Below are 25262 nucleotides of genomic sequence, written 5' to 3'. Positions count from 1 at the left end.
AATTATATGTGTTGATAGTTAACACGTATTATTATATATTTTTGTGATGAAAACAAGTAGTAAAATCACTTTTTACACTATAGCTCCAATATAAGATTGTTTCATTTACTATACATGCGCGTTTGCTTTGAGGTAAAGAAGGAATAAACTCTATTTATCACTTTTATCACGTTTGCTTTGACATAATAAAATATTTGGGAACACCTTTTTCTTTGGGCAATGTATAAACTTATACCTAAAGAAGGATGACATAAGTTTATACCAACTTATAAAGAGTAAATAAATATATTATCATTTAAAACAATCAAGATGTAAAAATTGGGATCCCAGTTTTAAGTGATAAATTTATACCTTATTATATTATCCTTTTATTTAGAAGGATAAAAAGCAAACACACCCTAATTATAAACACAACTAAAGTGATTAACCATCGAAACTATGCTCAAGTTCGTATAATACGAATATGTTTCTTTAATCACAATTCCCCTATAAAAATGAGTTACTTTCAACCAGAAAGTAGCAATTCTGCTAAGAACCTTTCAAATATGGATCATCCCTGTAGTTGGAATACTGAGGGAGTTGAAGCGCTTTCTCAGCAATCTCCCCGTCCTCGTGGATCTTCGCGACCAAGCTCTCGAGCGACGAAAAGTTGGCCTGTACAACAACGCCATTAACGTTTGTTTATAACCAAACAGAAGCGTGAAACAGTGATCCTGTAACATACCTCAGGCCGTATATACCCGACAATAACAAGACGCAGGTCTTCGCCATAGAAGTCTTCTTTAAAATCATGAAGCAGCCATGGCTCCTGTAATGAATGATCTCATAGGAATGGATAAGAATGGAGAAGGCAAGAGCAGATTGCAGAGGGGATAGTAGAGAGCTTAACGAGCACAACTCACAATTGTCTTCTCCGTGTTGTTGAAGTAAGGGTTCCAGCCTATGCTCATTACCATCTTGTAAACACCTCGAGTTGCTAGTCCAGCCCACCCAAAGAAAACACCGGAAGGATGTTCCGAGAGGAGATCCGAGTAGCCTTCAGTCGATAAATTAGCTGGAAGAGCAGCAGAAGACCAAGTTTGTTATGTTAGACCAATCTGCTCTCTCATAACAGTATAAAAATAACAAGAATGCATTCTTGATTCTGCCATTTATGGAGATTCCGGAATCAAGAAACCTGTGGGAATGCCGAGCACCTTGGAACCACGGCCATAGCCCTTGATGACAGGACCACCAATGTACCATGGTTCTAGTGGTAAAGTACCTTCCAACCCTACAACAAAAGTTTCTTAGTCAATATTATGGATAGAAAATGTAACAAAACAATCCAAGTCGGGAAAAAGCAGCTCACAGTCTTCGAACGCAGGTAGGCCCCACTTTTCAGGTTGCAAGTCTAGGAGGGAGTTGATCACCTCATCTGCCAAGGTGAAAATATGGGACTGTTTAGGAAGAGACGGAACAGCAACCACTTCCATTCCAGCTGCCTTACCAGCAGCAACACCCGGTCTAGAATAAAACATGAACTCATCATATAAAACAGCACTGTGATTTTTATTAATTTTCCATAAATTTGCGATGTCAGATTCATTTATTTATAGGAAATAAGCATATGTGAATAAAAATAAAAGAAGCGCATTCCGCAAAGTGTTTGATACCATTGGAAACTTAGTTGTGGTCTTTAAATCTTTGTGAAATTTACATATCTGGCTAGCAAGCATATGTTTTTCAATGGGAAAATAACATATTCAATGTATTCAGATGAAAATATCCAAGTACCACAAATCTCAAAATATCAACTTGCTAGAAGTATTTATTATTGTCCACCCATTGCATTTGCAACATGCTTCATTAATACTTACAGTGAATCTTCAACGACAAGACAACTAGGACCATCCACCTTTAGCCTCTTAGCAACTTCAAGATATCTGCAACAATGAACGACAAAATCGTACGGGCATGACTACATTCTTTTGTTTTGTGAAAGAAGCAACCAAATTAGCAAGATAAAGTTGGTCTTAATCAATCTTACATTTCAGGAGATGGCTTCGCAGAAGTGACATCATCACCACCTATAATGACAGAGAATGATTCTTTCCAACCTACAAGATTTTAATGCCAGAGAAACACAAATGAAAACATACACATCTGTGATGTTGGTGCAGCAAAATAGCTTTACAAAGAAGAGCTTCTTTAATAGATTTTTCACATCTAAATACCGTGATGATACGAAATCTTAGTTTCAATATTTTCCTTTGAAGAATTTGAAGCCAAGCCCATCAACACACCATGACTCCTCAAATGGTTAATTAACCTTTTGGCACCAGGTTGCGCTTTGATGCTGCACCATCTAAACATAAAATTTAAGAAACAATTAGTGAATTATAGAGTGTGATCTTCAGGTAGTCCTCACCAAGAAAGAAGGCACATCTTGCTAATAACATAACTGAAACATACTATAAGAATTGATTACTTCGGGGAAAACCAAATGAGAGAAAAGGGAAGCCATGCCAACATGCTCCTAAAGTAATGATTTCAATAGGCAAAGATGGCATGATTTACAAAATCAAGCAGTTGTGCCTCTTCTTCTTAAACCTTAATTTTGCAAAGTTTTGGTAAGAAAACATGGAAACTAAGTTCCTAACTTCAGACAAACAGAAAATATAAACTAAGCTTCAATATTTGCTCGAAAATACAAAAATCCTTTTAAGAGATACTTCATGAGAGCAAGTTGCAGCATGAGTTTCTAAACAAAGCATTGAAAGATGGCACAATAGGTGTTGATAAGATGAAACATTGAAAACATTTATGCCCTAAACATAGTATTCCATCCCCAAAGTTCCAAATTTCAAAAGAACAATGCAGAATTGTTGGCCAAGTAAGAAGATGCATGATCTTAAATGACCAACTTCATCAATAATACAAAGAGGAGAGAAACTAGAAGAGAGGCAACATTACTTCTCCGAGAATATTGGAGAAAGCTCAGATAAAAGTTCATTTGTAGTTATGGGAAGTTCATAATCTTCAACAATAGCAGTTGCAGCTTCATAGGGTGTCTTTCCTACGATTCTATGAGATCCTCTTCCATCCCATTGCTTTCCATACTTAACCAAGTAAGCCTTCAAGACATCGTGCACAATGGCATCTGATATAAATAAACTTTACATAAATAACACCGGGGGACATAACGCATGCCAGCATAAATCTCGCTGAAAAGCAATAAGCTGTGTAAAGTTCATCACATTGAATGAGTTTTTTCATAACTAGAAGTTAACATAAAGCAATGATAGTTAATCATGTGTGAAGTAAACATAAATAAATAAACAGTAACTCTTTGCTCATATACTTCTATTTCTCCAAACAGACTTCCATGTAAAAGTGCTTTCCTTTCCATTTACGTCAAATTCATACGATTCTCTACAAAAGAAACATAAACCCTCTCACCTGTATTAAGAAGGGTTCCATCCAAATCAAGGATAACGCAAGTTACGAGCTTTCTCAACGAACTTGTCATTGACATAGCATGAACGAATAGCACAGCAGAGCAAAGACTGAAAAAGTTATGATTCATCAACCATGAAGAATAAATCTGTTGCAGAAACAAGTCAAAGAAGAAGTATTGGGACCAAGTGATTTATAATAAGACAGTCCACTGGTTAACTACACAGGAATTTAAGAAAAACAAAAACAAAAAGGAACTTGATTCATGATAACAGAATTACCCCAATTCACTAATCACAGATTCACAATAATAATAATCACAGTCTAACAATTCAGACATTCTCATTTCTCACGGATAATTAGAGCCTAACGAATCACAAATCACAGTCTAAAAAGTCACAATAAATCAATAATGCTTCAGTTCAGGCATTCTCACGGATTAACAATTCACATAATAATCGAAATTGGAATTTCTATCAACACAAAACATTCGAATTCAAACCTAGTAGCGACTGTCTGCTCAGTGATCGAATGGCTTCAACAAAAGAATAATGCCTATTTTCAAGTGAATCAAATATATAGTAAAATAGAGAGCTAATGGACATGAATGGGGGTGTAGCTCATATGGTAGAGCGCTCGCTTCGCATGCGAGAGGCACGGGGTTCGATTCCCCGCACCTCCACTCTCTCTTTGCTTTTTTTTTTCTTTTTTTTACTCTTTGTTTTTCTAATACTCCCTCCGTCCCATTATTAATGACACGTTTTCCTTTTTGGGTTGTCCCGTTATTGATGGCACGTTTCCTTTTTTAGAAAAAAATAAGGGAGTGTTTAATGTTAATGAAATCCCTAATTAAAAGCCTAATAAAACACGCAATTTCCCTCTCCCTCTCTCTCTCTCCCACTTCGGTCTCTCCCTCTCGCTGCCTCCACCCTCCCGCCGCTTCCACCCTCCAGCCTCGCCTCCGGCCTCCGCGCTCCCAGCCTCGCCGTCGCCGCTACCTTAGCCCCTCTCTTTACTCGAAGTCCGGCGACTGCATATATCTCGTAGCCTCCGCCCCTCTCTTTACTCGAAGTCCGGTGACCTCCGTCCTCTCCCTCGCCCGTCTCCACCTCGCCAGAAATTAGGGCTCGTCTATCTCTCGCAGCCTTTCTTCCCATGGTCGCTTTTTGCGAGGTATGTTGAATTTGTGGGATCTGGAGTTTTTGAAGTTTGTTGGCCATGGAAGTTTGAGATTTTGAATATTGTTCGCAGATCTAGTGATTTTTGCAGATTGTTAGCCATGGAAGTTGCAGGGGGAGGGAGTTGGAGTTATGAAGATTGTTGGTCATAGAAGTTTGAGCTTTTGAATATTGTTTGCAGATCTAGTGACTTTTGCAGATTGTTGGCCATGGAAGTTGCAGGGGGAGGGAGTTGGAGTTTTTGAAGAGGGCTGCCATGAGGTTGCTGTTCTTGGTGGTCGATGCGCCGGCCACCGGCATCCGGCGGCAGAATTTTGGGCGGTGGAGGCGTCGGCCACTGGGCGACAGTTCTTGAGATTGGAAGATTAATTAAACATAACATTAACACATTAAGCATATGGGTCACTCTTAACTTTAGTCTCCTAAATACCCGTGCCGAAAATAAACGAGCCATTAATAACGGGACGGAGGGAGTACTACTTATTTTTCAAAAAATTTATAAAATACATACTCTCTTCATCCACCTATGTTTTATGTTTTAAATATTTTGTAAAATATTCTTTTTGTCCAAAAAAAAATTACTCCGACGTAGCTATCTTGACTCCAAAAAATTTTATGTTTTAAATATTTTGTAAAAATTACTCCAAAAAAATTGTCCAAAAATTATTTCACCACTTGCTCTTTGTTTATTTGCAGCTGCCCAAATACGACTAATCGTTTGTTGGCAACAGCTCCACTTTTGCCTCGCAACAGCTATCTTGTCTCTAGCACGTTTTCCATTTCGGACTTCCTTCAAGAAGGAATTGGATGATGGCAGCCCTCTCAAAAGAAGAAAGATCTTTCCTTCTAGGCATCTAGGAGCTTTTTTTTTTGGGGGGGAGGGGGGTTTAGGAGCTGTGTAGGTTTTTAATGTTGTTGTTTGTGCCCTATTTATAAAGGGCAGTAGCTTTTGAACAAGTGAAAAAAATGTGGGAAGTTTGAAAATTTCATAAGGCAATTTTTGGCAGATTTGAATTCATCTCTCTTTTGGCGCCATTTTTTTTTTTTTTTTGCATATGTGTTTGTGATTAATTTCGGCCATGTTCAGATTTCAATACATGTGTTATTTGAAAGTGTATTAGGCATATTTAGGTATATTTCGAATTTTAGGGATTAATTAATTTAATTACAGGTTATTAAAAATTAAATTAATAAAAAAAATTAAGTCTTTTTTATATTAATAAAATAGAAATAATTAGTTATTCCTTAATCACAAACTAAATCATGTGGATCACACTCCTTATTCATCTAATTTGTTTCTCCTTAATCTCCGTGCCGAAAAGTAATAGGACTTGAATAGCGGGACGGAGGGAGTATCATTTTATAATGACATGAGTTTTAATTAAAAAAAATATTGTTTTTTAACATGAGTTTTAATAATTTGATTGAGTGTGACTACCTACATTTTTTACTTTTGTAAAATAATCCTTTCATCATAAAAAAAATGTCAGTTTCTTAATCACACTAATTTTAATGAATTGGTTGAGTGCGTTAAATGAGATATTTTTTAAATTTTTGTAAAATGCTCCCTTCGTCCATTAAAAAAATATTTATTTCGTAATGAAATAAGTTTTTATAAATTGATTGAGTGTATTGTTAGTGGGATAAATGTCTCTTTTATTTAGTTGTAAATTGATTAATTAGTATGATAAGATAGTTTTTTTGTCAAAAGTTTGTAAAATATATTTTGATTTAATATTAAAAAGTTATACTTATCATTTCACTTCTCTGTATTTTTAATTCAATATTTAATATAAAATATTTAAATGTAAAAATTTTAAAAATAATAATTATAAATTTTCGAGCCCGCCTAGTCCGATGGGCTAACTCTAAACCTAAATATTTAGGGTTAGAGTTCGAAATTTTTAATCCGATTAGCCCGCACCTGAATATCCAATAGGACTAATCGGAAATTTGGTGGGTTAGCCGGAATGAGATCCCTATATGAGTCGAATTGCTTAAGATTAAAGAAAAGGCACTTTGCTTCTTTGAAAGAAAAAATATTATAAACATTTGGTCTTCTGTTTTCTCCTCACACAATGTCCAAATAAAGCAAAATGAGTTAATCACCAATTTTCTCTAATATTTTGGACCCAACTCACCATTAATTAAGCTTTATCCTTCATGATTAAAGCTCTTTCAAATGCACAAACAAGGAAAGTCCAAATTTAGGAATGAAATTGTTGGCCATAAAGGAGACCTAAAGAATAATACCCCTTCATCTCCAAAGAAAGGCAACTCCAACCCTTTCACAAACAATACTTTATAAAGCAATTAAAGATCTCAAGTTAGTTATGCTCACACCACACACACACACACACTACACAAGACATGACAAAAATCTAGGATTATAATCCATGTAAAAGAAAAATAGAAAATATTAGGACAATGACTGGAGCTGGTTCTTCATGCGGAGCGTGTAAGTTCTTGAGAAGAAGGTGCATCCTCGACTGCACGTTTGCGCCTCATTTCAGCTACGAGCAAGCTGCAGCCCACTTTGCAGCCGTTCACAGGGTCTTTGGCGCGAGAAACGTCTCAAAGATGCTGCTGCGCCTGCCCCTGCACAGCAGAGGCGACGCTGCTGCCATGATCTGCTACGAGGCCCTTGCACGTGTGCAGGACCCCGTCTATGGCTGTGTTGCTCATGTCTTCGCCCTCCAACACCAGGTTCCGTTACAGCAGCCCCCATCTCATAAATTCTTGCCTAAAAAAATGAAGTGATTCACCTCTTCAGGGATGTTAAACTCACCTGCAGGCAGTTGGGGCGGGGGCGGGGGAGCTGGGGTGGGCTCAAGCACCCCTAACTATCTTTATTTTCTTCATTTTTCAACTTTCTCTGATTTTTTTTTGACTCTAGCTCCCTGCTATATTTCTGCAGGTGGCCATGCTCAAGGAGGAGATAGAGGCGATTGAAACGCAAATGGCTGATCTTGTAGTTGATACGTCGACTAGTAGCCTTCATTCCTTTGCTCCATCTTCAGTTGGGTGCAGCGATCAGCATAGTTCGTGCATGCCGCTTTCAGCAGATGCATCTGTAAACCGAGCTTGCTGCAGCAGCCACATTGAAATCGAACACGGGCTCTGCTTGCAGAAGACGCTGCAAGAGCTACAAGAATATTGCTATTTGCAGCCATCGTGAATAAGAAATGCAGCAGACAAACGCAAGATTTCTTGATATTAATGGCCAGTGAATGCTATCTGATTTTTCTATCCCAGTTTTTACACCATTAATAATGATGCAATTTCTGTTTCTACTGCATTGCCTAAGAAGTGTCCAAAAACTGTGTTCTCAAGCTGGCACCAAAACTAGCATAATTGGAAGTATTACATTACAGATAAAGAAAAAAGAATGAATCTAAATGTTTAAAGTCACCTAAACTACAAAAGAAGTCACAAGGCCAAGACATTCTACAAGAGAAAAAATACTTCAAATTTTGCTTTAGCAAGACAGTGATCTCAGTAAAGGTCACGAGAGCCTCCACGTCAAAGAGAACTTACTCAACTGCCCTTGGCAACTTCATCTGTTCCAAGCAACTAGCTTATCCAGATACCACCAGATCGCTGCTTCTGCGTGCTCCATATCACTTTCGAGTGCAGATTTTTCTCCCCTAAGTGCGGAGTGATTCAAGCACCTTCTGTAGCTGCCTAAAGAAGGCATAAAATATGGCATATATCAAAAATAAGCCAGAGCAATTAACATGTCACTCACTCTAGAAGAGCATAATTTAGCTGGTCGTCCCAACTACTTAAAGCAATCCCCCAGGATGAGGGGAACTTCAAGAAAGTCGAAATGACCCAAAAAAAAGAAAGAAGAAAAAATGCATGACCTCCAGGTTGGCACATCTTGAGCTCTCCTGAACAAGCTGTCCTTGCACTGAATGTAATTCCTGTAAATCCAGTTCGCAATGATAAATATTTTTTATAACGACAATGCTAAAGGTTTAAACAATATTCTGTCACCTAAACTTGGGGCTTGGACAGCTCAGCATAATTTCCTTCTATCTCTTCACTCTTTGTCTTGATAGCAGAGTTGTGGGCTGTAATCTCAGCAAGTGACAGTTCCAAAGCCTTCTTTTCTTCTTCGATTGAGTATCCTTCTGGGAGGTATCCACTGGGATTATCTTAGAATTCAAATCTTTTTTTTCACTGAAATTCGTTTTGCCAGGGCATGTGCGGCAGTAACAGAAGCAGCGGCAGCAGCTGCTGCTGGTGATTGCAAAATCTTAGAATCATACTGGATAATTTGTATATCCAGTACGATTCCAAATGTAAACAACCAATAGATGTGCGTAGAATTGTGATCGGTAAACATGCTTTAAACAAAAATATTAAATATTAAATACTAAACATAGGATTTGTGTTGCTACAATATAAATAATTGAAATGAAGAAAAAACATAAAGTTGACATCGGATGAAGTTGTGAGGCAGTATGGCAAAAAAACCAATTATATATAGTATTCTTTTTTGGATTTGGAACGAGAGAATTGAGTATCCAACACCAGTTATTCAGGATATCAAGAAGGTGAACAGCATCAAACTAAAAGATTTGTGGTAAATTAATCTATATACTATAATATTTAAGAACCATTGTTCTTGTAGTGAACATGATGATTATCTAAATTGCATCTACATGTAAGTCAAGATAAAAGATTATATTGGCATCTATAGCACGAAACTACTGATTATAGCAAGAACCAACACATTTGAGAAATACACAATAAATTTTGATTCGACCAACCACCTTCAACATTAGGGATAAACATCTAAACAGACTTGAGCCTCAAAGTTGTTGAAAATTATAAAACTATCACCAAAAATACTGCAGCAATAGATCCAACATATTACAAATGTGCAGAGAATGAAGAACAAGTTGGAAGAGAACACAAAATACAGTCTCCAGAAATGGTCGAATATTACTCAACTAATGGCTTTAGCAACAAAACTTCTGTCTGGTTCTGCTATCGGCTAAGGTATCTAACGCTGAAATTTTAGAGAATAACAAAACAGGGGTCAGAAACCTCAAGAAATTAAATGCAACCAAATGTGAGCCATTTAGACAATTGCATACCTTCTGTTAAGTCGGAATTTGGCTTCAAAATATCTTTTTTACAGGTCGCCAGCATTACCACATCACCAAATCAATGAAAAGCTGTACCAGAACATTCTTGATTAGGTGTCACTTGTCAGATAGAACATATAGAAGGTCAAAAGAAAAGGAGATGTTCAAGGAATAAGAAGGTAACCTCATGAACACCACTCCCGGGCATTCTGGAACATGCGCAGCCACGGACTGGGGCCTTTCTTGTCAGCGTTCCAGTTCTTGGGATACCAAGGATACTGCCACATCAAGAAACAACGCTCTAGATGAGGCATCATAGCAAGATGCCTACCATCCGGGGAGCAAATCGCTGCAACGCCTAAACGAGAGCCGTTAGCATTGAAAGGATGAATTCAATACATGTCTAAAAACATCATCATCTGGGAAATAAGCTCTTCCCTCCCCATGAGCAGCCCATACACCCAATGTACTACCCTCCATTCCTTTGAACATCAAAGCTGGTGAATCTTCAATTTTCACACATTCAAACCGTCCAGATTCATTGTGTATAAAACTCGGCTGTGATGGATCTCCATTATTCCCAAGAACGCCTCCAACTTTGGGGCCTGGAACCCACCCCAATAGAGCCATGAGTTGACACCCATTGCAAACTCCCAAACTAAAAGTGTCCGGCTGATCGTAGAATTCTTGAAATTGAGCTAGTAGAGGCTTATTGAATCTTATAGAAGCTGCCCAACCTTTCGCCGAATCTAGGACATCGGCGTAGCTGAATCCTCCAACAAATGCAATACCTCGGAAGTCATGCAATGAGATACCTCCATTAAGAAGGTCAGACATAGCAATATCCCAAGGTTCGAAACCAGCGGCCATTTCTCTATCACCGTTGCTGCCTTGTTCACGAATGATGGCAACCTTTGGTTTTGAAGTAGCATTCATGTATTTCTCATCAGTATATGATGGAGTGAAGGACAGAAACCATGAAGGCTCACGGCGACTTTTGAAGCCTTCTTTCTCGAGTTCCACACAAGATGCTAGCCTTTGGAATTTTTCCAACTCAAAGCTGGTTTCTTCCCACAAGTCCCTGAGCTGGCACGTTTTTTCAGTCAAGTGATTTGTACCACCAATATCCACTTCAACTATGGGCGAAACAGTAACTTCACCAATAACTTCAGCAGACACTCCAGCACTCAAAAGTTTATCTCTTACAACAGCTGCATTCATTTTATTGACTTCAATGATAAGGCCAAGCTCCTCGGCAAAGAGTGCTTGAGAAACACTAAAAGCCTCTGGAATAGTCAGATTCAAGCTAATGCCGCAGTTTCCAGCAAATGCCATCTCAAGAGCACTTACTAGCAATCCTCCATCACTGATATCATGGCCAGCTGAAATCAAGCCTTCTTCGATCAGGCTTTGCACCGCATTGAAAGCACTTTTAAGGTAAGAGACATCATCGAGATCAGGGCACTCATCCCCAACTTCACCAAATACTTGTGCAAGAGCAGATCCACCAAGAAGGCGCCAAGGCACATCAATCGATCGAGTCTGAAGAAGGCGGACGATATAAGTCGAATCAGCTTCGAGCCGCCAACCCCGATGTTGAGCAATGTCAATAGCATGAATAACAGCGAGAATTTTTAACTCAAATCTATTCAAAGATTACAATGAAAATTTATTAATTCAGTTAAAATCTTTTTAACTCTTGGCAATCCATGTATGCAATATTCTAGTTTACATGAAAAATCAAAATAGTGTTTAACAATAGTTTGCTCTCATAGTATATCACACTTGAATCTAAACACATGAACGATATTCTTCTTCTACTTGATAACCTTTGGGAGCTTCTTGATCTCTGTCTTCGAGTTCATAGTCTTGATAAATATTTGGTCATTTGGTCATGATGAATGTTATAGTGAGTTATTTTAATGTAATAGTGAGTTCATAGTCTTCATAAATATCCATGTATAAGTTGTTATTATTTTCTTCAATAGTGTTTTGAAAAGGTAAAAATCTTGTGCAATAGACATTCCATTGTTAAGAATACATATCTATTCCACCACAATAAGCAGCATTTTTATGTTCAAGTCTCACAACTTGCGCATAGGCGACTTTGGCTTTTCAACATCTTTCCAAGATCACGAGGCGACTTCGGCTTCAACATCTTGCAACCCACAAACCATGTTGGCAGGGACTGCTATGTCTATCATTTTGGGATATGACAAATTCAAATCTGTAATGCAAAATGAGTTATCAGCAACTGTTGAAACTCAAACACAATGCCATGAAAAACTCAGTATCAATAACAATACTTACTTGCCATTATGTTTTTAAATGTTTCCTGAACAAGACCAGAAATCAAATACATTAGTCAATGCAGCAAACATTTATCTTATAGAAGTGAGCTCCAATTATAGCTCTTTCCAATGTAATGAATACTTGCAGTCTAGAGATGTGAAAAAAAATAAATGGAGCAACTTAAGATTGGTTACTTTGATAAAATAGTATAAGCTCTTCTTTTAAAATTTAACTCTTGCGGTGGATAATTTTAAAAAATAAATTCAGTAAACCAATTGTTTCAAGCAATGGAATCACCTTATCTTTTGTGAGGCGGGGATTATACTGCATCTCCTCTGCCACAGTAGTCGCCTAGTAGAACACCAAAGCATGTGCATAAGCAACTTCGATCTTTTATGCATCAAGACCAGAAGAGGCAACAAATGTTAAATATATACTTACAGAGAATCCCTTGTAGTCATGAGCAGGATACACAAATGTATCTTTTGGCAATGTAAAGATCTATAATGACCAAATAGTCGAAGAGTATTAGAAACCACATCAATTATGTTCCGAGTAATGATATTTGTTCAGTATTCATACCTGAGAATGAACTGAATCATAAAGCTGATCAGAACTTCCACCCTAGGGACAGAATGCGGATATTGGTTTCAGCATGCAAAAGCAACTAAACAGTAACACTTATAACAGAGCCAAATTTGGCTTGCACATGACTGTCATGATAAATGGACCAACACGAATAATAACTGCTAATTTTGTGCATAAGTTGCTCGAGTAAAAGTACATAAAGGCATAGATGACGTCCTCTCTGTGGATCATCGCCTGTGCTTAAAACTTTTAATCAAAGAAATTGGTCTGAGGTTGGGGTGACAAGGGCACACAACTTTGACATAAGGTTGAAAAAGCTCCACCATGAGGATAAACATGGTGTACAGGTTTTATGGTGGAGCAAATATACCTGAAAATCTGTCCTACCACATCCACGAATTAATAAAGCATCACCAGTAAAAGCCATTCTTGGCTGAGGCTGATCAGGTCCATCACCTGTGACATAAGTAACGCATCCTTGCGTATGACCTGGGGTTGCACGAACCTGCAAATGACAATATTTCAAAGCTTGGCATATAAGAGGGTGATGCAAAAGATAAGATAAACAAGTCGGACAAAGCAAACGATAAAATCTAGGAGTCGGGTGATAAAAAAGATAAAACAAGACATCATACAACTACAAAAGAGACAAAAATCATAAGAACCTCGAGGGCCAGCTCTCTCTCACACTGAATCCAACACTTCAATTACAATTTACTAAAAGAATAGGATTAGGTAATTGAGGTGAAAAAGATCACAGAATTAAAATAATAAGGCCAAGATAGAAGCAACTTTCTCAACCAATATATGCTTCTTGACAATTATATATGAATATCTAGAGCATAATTCTAGTGAAACAAACACAGTATATCATGTGATTACAATAGTAACTGGCACAAGATACCAAATGGGTAAGCTAACACTTAAATTCTCATAATTTGTTGCAGTAGTACTATTCGACATCCAACTCCCTCCCAATTGAACAAATTTCATTTCATGCTATTTCCTCAATTGTACACATATCCTGGTTTACATCACAAACTTAGCTTGTTGTCAAGGCAAATATATGGAAGTATCATATACCTCTAGAAAGAGATCACCAAAATAGATTTTGTCGCCAGGTTCAACAAAAAGGTCAGCTTTTGCATTGCTTGCCTTTGAAATGATAGATTTTACTCCAGGAACCTTACTCTGCAGGACATAACCATGTCAAAAAAGAATTGGTCTCCATTTATCAAACAGCATGTGTTGTCCTTGGACAGTTTGCCCTAGGTTAGTAAGTACAAAAATGATGAAACAACAAAATACTTAAAACTCCATCCAAATCCAATTCAAGATTTTAAAGAAGAAAAGGTAAGAGAAACACAAAAGAGGTGTGAATTTTCTGCATTTAGAGGATACAAGGACTAACCTTAAGCAAGCCAGTGCCAGTGACATGATCTGCATGTACATGAGTGTTGATTGCATATATAAGCTTCAAACCCAACTCTTTCACAAGAGAAACATCCCTATCCACGGTCTTGTCTACTGGGTCTACCAACTGCACGAATATTATGCAATACCAGTACATGAATCAAGAGTCCAACTAGAAAATGTAAGAAGTCAAAAGTTTTATTTATAACCAAAAAAAAGCCTTCGATCAGACCCAATGTCAAAGACTTAAGGGGCTAGATAAGTCTTGTGTAACATAGATCGATAAACGAATGGACCTTACTCTTCTTATCCAGAATCCCCAACATAGGTGTGTTCTCTTTGATGGATAAATTTATCATGGGATAATGAGGGATAACAAAAAATGCCTTTAAATGTATCCTTTCTTTTCCCTCATTTTCTACAAAAGAGAAGTGCAACATATTTCATTCATTCTTTTTACTTCAAGGAGGGATAATATTATCACACCAAAACTACAATCAATTTTCTAGTAAAATGAGAAGCTGCGGAAGTAAAGCAGAAAAGAAAAACTACGCCCTAGTCCCTTTTTGTGCCATCTATTTCCTCAAGTGGTCCAGCAGATTATAAGACAATTATTGAAATTTCAGAAATGCTTCAAACTTGACCAAAATAAATAGAAACACCAACTAATACAAATATACCTCATTAAACTTCAGAAACCCAAAACGCATTGACTCGACTCACATTGCAACAATCCAATTAACCCACAAAACTCAAAAGCAAAATGAGAGATAAAAACTTAATCATGAGAAAATCAATCAAGTCATAGAAGTGAACCAGAGCTGGTTTATCCGGGTGAGAAGCATCAGCGAGAAGGTAAGTGTAGGTGGAGGACTCCTTCTCAAAGAGCTGCCGAAAAAGCAACTTGGACGACGTCGTATAGGAAGCCGACCCCATTCGCGATCCAAACTTGGCCGTGAACGTAACAATCTGCTGGAAAGAAGACTTCTTTGGAAGTGTGGGAGCAGAAAATGTGGCTGAAATTTTCAATAATTGGAATTTGGACAGCATTTCTTGCTGGGGGTAGATGAGGTTTCAATTTAATACCGAATTGGGGGGCGATTACATCGATCAATGTTTGTCACGTTCCAATATACTATGCAGTAATCCTATCTGCACTCGAAGTGCGTGGTGAGGATGCGTCATTGGATAAATCAATACTAAATTGAAAGTCTGACAAAGAATGAATAAATTATATTTAGGGATTGCAATGATCGGGGGAATTAGGGAATTGGAGTGGTTGCTTGGGATTACGCCATTGGTAGTTTCGGCATTTACAAGAGTGAGCGACGAATACAGAGATATTAGCATATCGCTTCTCCAATAAATCCCCATTGCACTTTCTCAAATAATCACAAAACTCGTAAGTCGTAACAAATTCCTTTTTCCTTTCCTCATGTGAGAAGAGGAAAATAATACAAAAACTTGGATACAATCGATTGTATCGGACAATCAGATTGACCCATATTTAAAATAATAGTATAATATTATTTATAATGTTTGGATCAAGCTACGAGTTTGAGTTTGAGTCAGAGTACGAGTCAGGATCTAAATGAGAATGCAAATAGGTTATTCGGTACATCCAGTTGTACACAAAATCACCTCTAAAAATAAAAGAAATTTTGCAAAAATACCCAACTTCTCAAAAGTGTCTATTAAAAATACCCAAATTTCATATCATCTACATTCTATATCCATTTCTTTTTTAATGGTTCTTCCTTACACAATTCACGAACGAATTTGACGTGCTATCAAGAATCAAATTATTACATAATAGATTGTACTAGGATTGTACTTAAATTCCATGAGCCAAATTGAAAATGGTTAATTGCCTATAAAATACTGAACTTTCATCAAATTCTGATTTTGCACACAAACTTTAAACTGTGGCGCCATGATTACTAAACTTTTGATTTTATCTGGTTTTGCTACTAATCCAAATTTCAGCCAAGCTAATATATAATATGGCGTGCCAATTTTGACGTAGCGTATTTATTCTTGCGTGACAATTAGTTGGTAAAATAATATTTTTTTTATTTAATTTCTTATCAATAAAAAAAAGAACACAAAGCAAATAACTCAAATTGTCAATAATTCAATATAACAAATCAAATAATAGTATTTTTTTAGTTGAATTAATTAATTGAATAAATTCAATAATAGTAAGAGAATTCTTCGAATTTAGGTGTGTCAGCCAAAGAACATTTTAATTATCAATAACTTAATATATAAAAAAAATTATTTAGCTAAGTAATAAAGTTTATTAAATTTCATTATCTAAAGATTTTTTTATAAACTATATATATTTATACTATTTGAATGGCTTCGATTTTGTATATTGGAGAAATCAGTTGTGTAATAGTGAACTAGAAAAAAATTGATTTAAACTTGAGAATTAAAAAATACTATTATTTGATTTGATATATTAAGTTATTGACAATTTGGGTTATTTGCTTTGTGTTCATTTTTTTATTAATAAGAAATTAATAATAGATACGTCACGTCAAATATTGGCATGTCATATTAGCCTGATATTTGACCGAAATTTGGATTAGTAGCAAAATCAGAAAAAATCTAAAGTTTAGTAATTATCACGCTACAGTTTAAAGTTTGTGTGCAAAACCAGAATTGGACGAAAGTTCAGTATTTTATGGGCAATTAATCCAATTGAAAAATACGCATTCTGATATAACAAAAACAAATAATACTCATACTAATAAAATATATAAAAATTATCCACTCTTATTATTTTACCCTCTAGCGTGTAGACGTACATTATGTCAATTTTAAATAGTTCGAACTTACACATTCGCACGATGCCGGACCTAACGTGTAAGCGTGCATTAGATCAATTTTAATTAATGTACGTCTACACACTCTCACGATCTAGCATGTAACGTGTATTGATCGTTTTGTGTAAGCTAAGGCGCGCTACAATTCTCGCCAACCAAGCATGTAAGCGTGAAATTGTCTAAAGATAAAAATGATTTTCCTTTTTGTTCGGGCGAATTTTTTCCGTGATCGGAGGGCGTAGCGACTACGCGTCGGAAAAGAGAAAGTGTCGCGACAGTTCGAATGAAAGAGAAAATGCAGCGGAGGACGCGAGATTCGATTGCTTTGCAGAGATTTTCTAAGGAAGACCGGAGTTCTAAGCAGGCAGATTTCGGGGAAGGGGTGAAAGCTGAGTTTGGATCTGATTAAGGAGAAAACAGTTAAGGGGAAGATTCGTAATTCAATCATTTTCTGAGTTTGTATGGAAGATGGCATTTTTTTTTTCTGCGTGAGTGGGAAGATGAAAGAGTAGGGAAGATGATGGGTAGTTTTATTTTTGTTTCTTTTATTCATTAAGGATAAAGATGTATTTTCATACAAAAAGTGAGTAGTTTTTATATATTTTTATAATAGTGGGTATTTATTTTTGGTATATGAAATTGGGTATGTTTTAATATTAACCCTAAATTTATTCTATTGTAATTATGTGTATGTATATAAAGCTCTAAATTTCTGCCACTGATTTATGAGCCTAAGGAGTTTTCATTTATGTTGTATTACCAATTTTAAATCTTCATTTAAATATAATTATTATGTCGTTAGTATAAATGGTTTTTTTAGAGGTATAATTGATTATGTCGACGGTATAATGTATTATACTGGTGCGGAGCGAGATCACATACACATTTGACTTGTCCTTAATTAGTGCAAGACGAATGAGTATTGTATTGCATGAATGAGTATTGATTAATGAATATGAGCATTGTATTGTATGATTTCTGATAATTCGTATAACTTATAAGTATGGATTTAAGCATAATCTATTATACCTCCAGCATAGTACATTACTCTTGAGATTGAACATGCATATAAAAATATTTTAGATAATTTCATGTTATTAATACATATTATATGTGATGTCTTAATATATAATTATATTGTTTAGTTGATATTGTTTTAATACTTCGTATAATATTGTACTACATTTACAATATTGTGGTAGTAAATGTTGAGATTATTAATACTTCATTTGTCCCACAAATAACTTCCTAAGAGGGAGATGCACGTGTTTTAAGGAAAAATTGTAGAGTGTATTGAAAGTGATGAAAAATTGTTAGACTACAATTATTCACAATCGGTTGTCAAAAGTTGTAACTAAAAAACAAAAAAAAATTATAAAAATTAAAAGACAAAATAAAAAAATAATGAATAACCTGACATGTTCATAGTGCACATACCAACCTTAAACAATCAATTCTCTCGCTTATTATCATGACATGTTAATTAAAATAAATATATATATATATATATATATATATAACAATAAATAATACTATAATAAAATATATTTTAGGTTGAAGTAGGTTATTGATAAAACATAATCAACATGTTTACATGATTTTTTTTTCAAATTATCTCTTAATTTTGTATATGGATGTTTATTCTTCAATATTCGAGTCTCTAATGAGACAGATAATCAATTATTGTGATAAATTATATTTGTAAATGTTATAAACTAGAGAGAAGCGAGAGAATAGAGAAGAGAATACGAATGTAGTGTATCCAATATGATGGCCAAAGGCCTCTATTTATACAAGTAGGAAGCTAGGTTTTAAGGAGATTTCTTGGTCAACACACATAAGATATATCTTATAGATATATTTACAACACTTCCTCTTGATTGACCAATCCCTAAAACAAAAAAATGTTGCCTCATTAAAACCTTGCTAGGAAAACCCAATGGGACAAAACCTAGTCGAAGGAAAAAGAGTACAACTGCTTCCCCTGTACTAGAGATCATTGAATATCTTTGAGTCGACGCATGCCGACCTCATGTACCAACTTTCTGAATGTCGGTGTTGGTAATGCCTTGGTGAATAAGTCCGCCAGATTATCACTTGAGCGAATTTGTTGCACGTCGATATCGCCATCCTTTTGAAGGTCGTGTGTGTAGAAGAGCTTGGGAGAAATATGCTCTGTCCTATCGCCTTTGATGTATCCTTCCTTGAGTTGCGCGATGCAAGCAGCATTGTCTTCATATAAAACAGTTGGTTTGGCCTTTGATGAAGCTAACCCGCACGACTCTTGGATATGACTTGTCACATTTCTCAACCATACACATTCTCGACTTGTTTCGTGGATTGCAATGATTTCAGAATGATTTGAGGATGTTGCAGTCAAGGTTTGCTTCACAGACTTCCATGATATTGCAGTTCCACCACATGTAAAAACATATCCAGTTTGTGACTTAGCTTCATGTGGATCGGATAAAAATCCTGCATCTGAATACCCCACTAGAGTATTATCAGAATTTTCTTGATAATATAATCCAAGGTCAATGGTACCCTTTAGATAACGTAGAATGTATTTAACACCATTCCAATGTCTCAAAGTGGGTGCAGAGCTAAATCTTGCTAGAAGATTAACAGAAAAAGCTATATCCGGTCTAGTATTATTAGCCAGATAAGTCAACGCTCCAATTGCACTTAGATATGGTACTTCAGGACCAAATATCTTTTCACCCTCTTCAATTGGTCGAAATGGATCTTTCTTAGTATCAAGAGATCTAACGACCATTTGCAAACCAAGACAAAACTTTGTCTTTTCCCAAATCTTTCATCTCAAATTCTTTCTTCAAATATTCAGTAGTTTTATTGAGCTCTTCAGGAGTCCCAATTAAATTTAAATCATCAACATAAACTGCTATGATTGCAAATCCACTTTCGGTTTTCTTAATGAAAACACAAGGGCAGATATCATTATTCTTGTATCCTTCTTTCAAAAGATACTCGCTCAGTCTATTGTACCACATACGACCAGACTGTTTCAACCCATACAATGATTTTTGCAGTTTAATTGAATACATGCTTTTGGGTTTTGACTGCAATCCTTCAGGCATTTTAAATCCTTCGGGAATTTTCATATATATGTCATTATCTAATGACCCATATAGATAAGCAGTTACTACATCCATAAGGCGCATATCAAGCCTTTGTGACACAGCCAGACTAATCAAAAACCTAAAAGTAATAGCGTCCATTACTGGAGAGTATGTTTCCTCATAATCAATTCCTGATTTTTGTGAGAAACCTTGTGCTACGAGTCTTGCTCTATATCTCGTAACTTCATTTTTCTTGTTTCTCTTTCTAACAAAAATCCATCTATATCCAACAGGGATTTTAGATACCGGAGTTAAGGCTATAGGCCCAAATACTTTCCGGTTATCACAGGAATTTAATTCCCTTTCTATAGCTTCTTTCCACTTTGGCCAATCAAGTCTCTGTTTGCATTGTGCAACAGATTTTGGTTCAGGATCCTCATTTAAAATAAGCATTAAAAACTATTTAGCTCATCATTTTTGGTTGAAGGTATGCTATAACATCTTATAAAACTTTGATATATAAATCATACCTCTATATCATGGAATATGCATTCAAAACTATTTAGCTCATCATTTTTGGTTGAAGGCATGCCATAACATCTTATCAATCTCGCTTTAACTGCAGGTGACATATCCAAAGGGCAAAGCGAGTGACCACATTCCGACCATCGGTGTTTTTGAACACAATGAATCTACAACCATTTTTAGTTATTAGATATTGAAACTGTAGCAGCTATAATGTAATATATAAACATTATATCTCTTAAAATACTACACTAACAATGACATTATGGATCTGCAACAACTTTTAACTATTAGATTTGCTTACCAACTGGAGGATTTCAACTCTAGATTTGAATGTAGAATGCAAGAGGCTGCTGAAAAAAAATTGTATATGCCTTATGTTCTATATATATGATTTGTTAGTATTGGAATTTAAAAAATTCAGGCAGGTATTTTGGGGCATTTCAATCGGCAGCATGCCAAAATCTGACACATTTATCTTTTTTAGATTATGAAGGTTATATATTACATTATGTTATTATATCTGATTGGAAGAGCATCGAGTTGAGTAGGAAGGTGAAAAGTCAGTTTAAAGCAGCATGCATGCGCTGCGCCCTTTTTAGTGTCTGCATGTCAGAAAAAGTGGGTGGGAAAATGGAGTTAATTAATATAATAGTAAAATATTATTTATAATAAAATAATAATTTTTGCATGGAAGATGTGTTTTTGGCGGGAAGTTTTCATGCAGAAAACTTTCCTATAGTATAATAGTATAGATTGGAAGAGCATCGAGTTGAGTATGAAGGTGAAAAGTCAGTTTAAAGCAGCATGCATGTGCTGCGCCCTTTTTAGTGTCTGCATGTCAGAAAAAGTGGGTGGGAAAATGGAGTTAATTAATATAATAGTAAAATATTATTTATAATAAAATAATAATTTTTGCATGAAAGATGTGTTTTTGGCGGGAAGTTTTCATGCAGAAAACTTTCCTATAGTATAATAGTATAGATTATAAATATAACTAGAATAAGCATCCGTCCAATTTCGACACCTTACACACTAGTTGGTATTAAATCGCTTCATTAATTTCATAGTGAGATTTCTGCAGCCGTAGTTGCAGAGTTTGCAGTAGGGTTTTTTTTGTTTTTCTTTTCCACACTCAACATTTTCAGCGTAGCGAATTTGGTGAAAACTGCAGCGAAAAAAAAAAAAAAAATTGGTGAAAACGAAGAAGAAAGATGTTGAGATCGAAGAGAATTCTTTCAGCAGCATTAAGAAATGTGAATGGCGGAGGCTCGCTAAATAGAGAAGAGAAGTTTTTCCCCGTTATCCCTCTGCGCAACCCCTATCAACGGACTTCTGCTCGATTCAAAGACGTCCATGAGGTCGGTTGAAGATTTATTGCAAATTTCGCTGCTTAATTTAGCTGGCACTAATTTGGATTGATCGTAGAAATCAAATCGACCCGGAATTTTCTTATCATCGTATGTTGAATTTTATCACTGTACGGTCACATAGCTGATTTTAATTTGTTTCTGAGTGAGATTATCTTATAGAATACAGATATGTGTTGTTTGATGTTGACAGTCTTGGTTAATTTGATCGTAGATGGCGGCTAAGAGTGTTGTTGAGCAATCACGAGCTCGAATGTGAGTAATTCTTTCATTGCAGTTACTTTGAATATCTATTTTGAGGTATAGGAACTTGGCTAGTCTGAATCGTCTGACGCTAATGCAAAAGTTTGTGTGAATTAGGACAGTGTAGATGAGATCAGAAGTGGTCATTATTTAGCCAGAGACATGAAAGGGTTGAAGAAACATGGTGGGAAGGTAAGTTATGAAATTTTAAAGCAAGTTATTGATTTGATTTTATGATTTTGAGTTTATAAGGTTGAGTTTTGATCGTAGATTTTGAGATTTGGGTGCAGATATCAAAAGCTAATAAGAGTATAGTTCCTGCAAAGTCAGCACTCAAGTTTCCTATGCTTGAAGTGTACTTTCCCGAGGGTTCTAAGCTTGAACTACCCGTGACCTCCAAAGAAGACAAAGAAAATGTGTTGGCATCAGATACTGCTAAGGCGTCTTTAATATGTCTATCATTTCGGGTATACTCGATGGTGAGATTTTTATGAGTTCTCAATTATCCAACCATCTTCTTATATTAGGTTACCAGCATTTGGGAGCAGAGATGGGGCAAGCAGATGTCTCAGTTACCTGCATGGCTACGTTCTTGATTGATGCGAGAAGTTGTGCTTTTGACGCACTTTCAGTTATCTTGCTACTTAGTTAAGAAATGTCTTGACTATATGCTACTTACCTTTAGCTTATTTTGCGATCCTGACAGTCAATGGTTGACTCGTGGACCTCACCCTTCCTGAAAGCATTTGCACATTCCAGTGATGTTCGTTTGTACGAGGTATTGCATCTTTACCTACACCGAAAATCATATGTTAGGAGGGTTACAGTTCAAACTTGTCTTTTGCCCTTGTCTTGCCCTTACATTATCTCTTAAACTCTTTGTTTGCTAAAAGTATATTCTTCCAATTTTCTTGACTGCTTTCAGCCTTTCAGTTTGTTGAACTGATTATTACATATTTTTTCTTTCTCTACCTTAAATAGGCTTGGTAATAGAATCTCAAATCTCCAAAGATCAACATAATATACAACTGTTTTTCCTAAGAACTGCCGCGCCGCCCAATCTTTGTTTTCAATAGATAACCCTGAATTTGTGATTTATGATATACTTAATTATGTATTTTCGTTCTCTGTAACTCCACAAGGGACGCGCTACATTTCCCTTTCTTATTGCGCACTGTCTGAAACTCGATAGTTGATATGCAGCAGTGAATGTGATTATCCACTTAGCTTAGTCCGTAGAAGGCGGTCACCTTTTAAATAGTTGAGGAGCAAACTTGAAACTGTGACTTACCTATTAAGCATTTTGAATGTAAATATAATAATCAATCTTGAATATGGAATATCCATAAACTTATCGGGAAGCATTATTACATATTCAATTATACTAACATTCTCTAATGATCACGTCTCTTGTGTAGGTGTCCCTAATTGATCACTGGCTATTGTCTCGTAAGCTTATAAGGAAACTACTTCTACATGAGGAAACCCGAGCCTGCAGAGAAGCAAGATGGTCCGCAGAGGAAGATTGTCTATTCTTTTGGTGATTATTACTACTTCAGAAAGGAGCTCAAAATAGTAAATATTTGTACAGGGTATATCTATTATCCCTCCCGTCATGATTAGCCCAGATCAAATATTCGTCGCCTTTTACTTACACTTCAACTCTGATAATCTGCAGATACATGTTCTTACTTGACAAATCTGGTAGAATACGGTGGTCGGGTACTGGATTTGCAACAGAAGACGAGCTGTCATCGCTACTATCTTGCACATCCATATTGCTGGAAGATAAGGAAGAAACAAATGTTTTGATTGGGTGATAAAATTTGAGGACACTTAGTCGAGCGCGAATAAGATCACTGTTTTGGAAGAGCCACTGCCTTTGAATCTTTTTTTACAGCTTTCCATTATCTAACCCAGTATCTATTTCCAGATGGAACTCTAATCGCAAGGGTTGTATGCATAAATTGCATTTGACTGAAATTAGATCCAAAATTGAGTCACTCCTGCAAAATCCGAAATTTTTGTCCATAATTTCTAGAATCTTGTATGGAGATCCCTGTTGTATTCTACTTGTCATGCTGGTCTCTCATCAGCATCACTTGTCTGAAATTCGGCTTCTTTGATTTTTTCTTTGGTTTGGCCATCATTCTTATTTCAGTATATGGCTTCTTTGATTTTTTTCTTTGGTTTGGACTTGATGTTCAAGCCTTGGGCAACAGAATCTTGCTTAAGATCTGAAGATTTATGTTGTTACTTCGATTTTAGGGCCTTGATGACTTCATCTGCATCAATACTATCAGTTCTCTCATATAGCATTGTATCCTTGAAGTGTTCAAGAGACTTAGGCAGTGCGTTTAGGAGGATTATGGCTCTATCCTCACCATCAATCTTTACATCAACACTTTCTAGATCATCCAAGATCTTGTTGAACTCATCTAATTGATTGGACATCTCTTTCTCATCAAAAATTTTGAATGAGAACAACCTTTGTTTCAGATACAATCTACTCGCAAGACTCTTTAAAAGATACAAATCTTCGAGTTTCTTCCATACACCTGCAGTACTTCCTTCTCTTGCAACTTCTCGCAACACCTTATCCCCAAGACACAAGATGATGGCTGAATGTGCCTTCTCGAATATATCAATTAAATTAGCCTTCTTCGCATCATCGTCACTGGTCTCAGGTTTCTCCATCTGCAATGCGGCCGCTAAACCCTGCGATGTCAGAATCGCCTTCATTTTGATTTGCTACAAACCAAAATCATTTTTCCCATTCAACTTCTCAATTTCGTACTTCGCCATCGATCCAATCTGCCAAGATTCGCCTTTCCCCGATTCCCACAGACGGCGCTAAATGTAAATTCCAGCTCAAGATTGAACAATTCAAAGTAAGCAAGATCGAACAATAACAACAAGTAAAAGACGCGAGATCTTTATGTGGTTCAATTCACGAATGAACTTACGTCCACGGGGTCAACTAGAAATCTTTATTGAATGAAAGTGAAGAATCAAGCAATACAGATTTAGGCAAGAACACTCTCTCAAACAAGAAAAGGTGTCAACTCCTTTTTTCTCTCTCTCTCTCTCTCTCTCATTTTCTCTCATACAATGAATGAATAAGAAAAAAAGCAACTACTCCTTCATGTATGACTCGGCTTAAGTGAAACAATCTGCATTAATTTGCAGAGTATAAAATGGCCTT

At 36.2% G+C, this 25262-nt stretch overlaps 4 protein-coding genes, 1 non-coding gene and 1 pseudogene across 10 annotated transcripts; 3 read left to right on the top strand and 3 right to left on the bottom strand.

The window, feature by feature from the left end:
• Positions 1 to 423: 423 nt before the first annotated feature.
• On the bottom strand, positions 424 to 5516 carry LOC131017799 (bifunctional riboflavin kinase/FMN phosphatase-like). Of its 6 annotated transcripts, XM_057946530.1 has the most exons (12): positions 5097 to 5516; positions 3941 to 4174; positions 3442 to 3586; positions 2956 to 3142; positions 2217 to 2347; positions 2030 to 2099; positions 1860 to 1925; positions 1352 to 1506; positions 1178 to 1273; positions 903 to 1054; positions 725 to 808; positions 424 to 654 (listed from the first exon to the last, which is right to left on the bottom strand). In XM_057946530.1, the coding sequence occupies exons 3-12, from the start codon at positions 3566 to 3568 to the stop codon at positions 529 to 531; spliced, it is 1194 nt and encodes a 397-aa protein (XP_057802513.1). In that variant the 5' UTR covers positions 3569 to 3586; positions 3941 to 4174; positions 5097 to 5516; the 3' UTR covers positions 424 to 528. The 6 variants fall into 6 exon arrangements, with proteins under 6 accessions (XP_057802513.1, XP_057802511.1, XP_057802509.1 ...); XM_057946528.1 differs by lacking the exon at positions 5097 to 5516 and having other exon boundaries at positions 3442 to 3548; positions 3941 to 3975; XM_057946526.1 differs by lacking the exon at positions 5097 to 5516 and having other exon boundaries at positions 3875 to 3952.
• Positions 4048 to 4120, top strand: TRNAA-CGC (transfer RNA alanine (anticodon CGC)). Its single transcript has one exon. It is a non-coding gene; the product is annotated as a tRNA-Ala (tRNA).
• Positions 5517 to 6940: 1424 nt separating the features above from the next.
• LOC131017798 (LOB domain-containing protein 33-like) lies at positions 6941 to 7909 on the top strand. Its single transcript, XM_057946524.1, has 2 exons — positions 6941 to 7322; positions 7534 to 7909. Exons 1-2 carry the CDS (start codon positions 7044 to 7046, stop codon positions 7792 to 7794), a joined length of 540 nt encoding a protein of 179 aa, XP_057802507.1. The 5' UTR covers positions 6941 to 7043; the 3' UTR covers positions 7795 to 7909.
• Positions 7910 to 9442: 1533 nt separating this feature from the next.
• Positions 9443 to 11528, bottom strand: LOC131017796 (probable phosphoribosylformylglycinamidine synthase, chloroplastic/mitochondrial). The gene is made up of 3 exons (XM_057946521.1): positions 9900 to 11528; positions 9725 to 9805; positions 9443 to 9636 (listed from the first exon to the last, which is right to left on the bottom strand). Exon 1 carries the CDS (start codon positions 11048 to 11050, stop codon positions 10088 to 10090), a length of 963 nt encoding a protein of 320 aa, XP_057802504.1. The 5' UTR covers positions 11051 to 11528; the 3' UTR covers positions 9443 to 9636; positions 9725 to 9805; positions 9900 to 10087.
• A 131-nt stretch (positions 11529 to 11659) lies between these two features.
• On the bottom strand, positions 11660 to 15392 carry LOC131017797 (persulfide dioxygenase ETHE1 homolog, mitochondrial-like). Its single transcript, XM_057946522.1, has 9 exons — positions 14825 to 15392; positions 14007 to 14135; positions 13679 to 13786; positions 12966 to 13100; positions 12590 to 12631; positions 12449 to 12508; positions 12305 to 12358; positions 12026 to 12050; positions 11660 to 11942 (listed from the first exon to the last, which is right to left on the bottom strand). The coding sequence occupies exons 1-9, from the start codon at positions 15056 to 15058 to the stop codon at positions 11848 to 11850; spliced, it is 882 nt and encodes a 293-aa protein (XP_057802505.1). The 5' UTR covers positions 15059 to 15392; the 3' UTR covers positions 11660 to 11847.
• A 6093-nt stretch (positions 15393 to 21485) lies between these two features.
• On the top strand, positions 21486 to 24190 carry LOC131017795 (uncharacterized; annotated as a pseudogene).
• The last annotated feature ends 1072 nt before the right edge of the window (positions 24191 to 25262 follow it).

Source organism: Salvia miltiorrhiza, chromosome 3 (genome assembly GCF_028751815.1).
Source record: "Salvia miltiorrhiza cultivar Shanhuang (shh) chromosome 3, IMPLAD_Smil_shh, whole genome shotgun sequence".
Classification (NCBI taxonomy): Eukaryota; Viridiplantae; Streptophyta; class Magnoliopsida; order Lamiales; family Lamiaceae; genus Salvia; species Salvia miltiorrhiza.
Note: the sequence above shows the minus strand (reverse complement) of the source record. Positions and strands in the feature narration are given on the sequence as shown.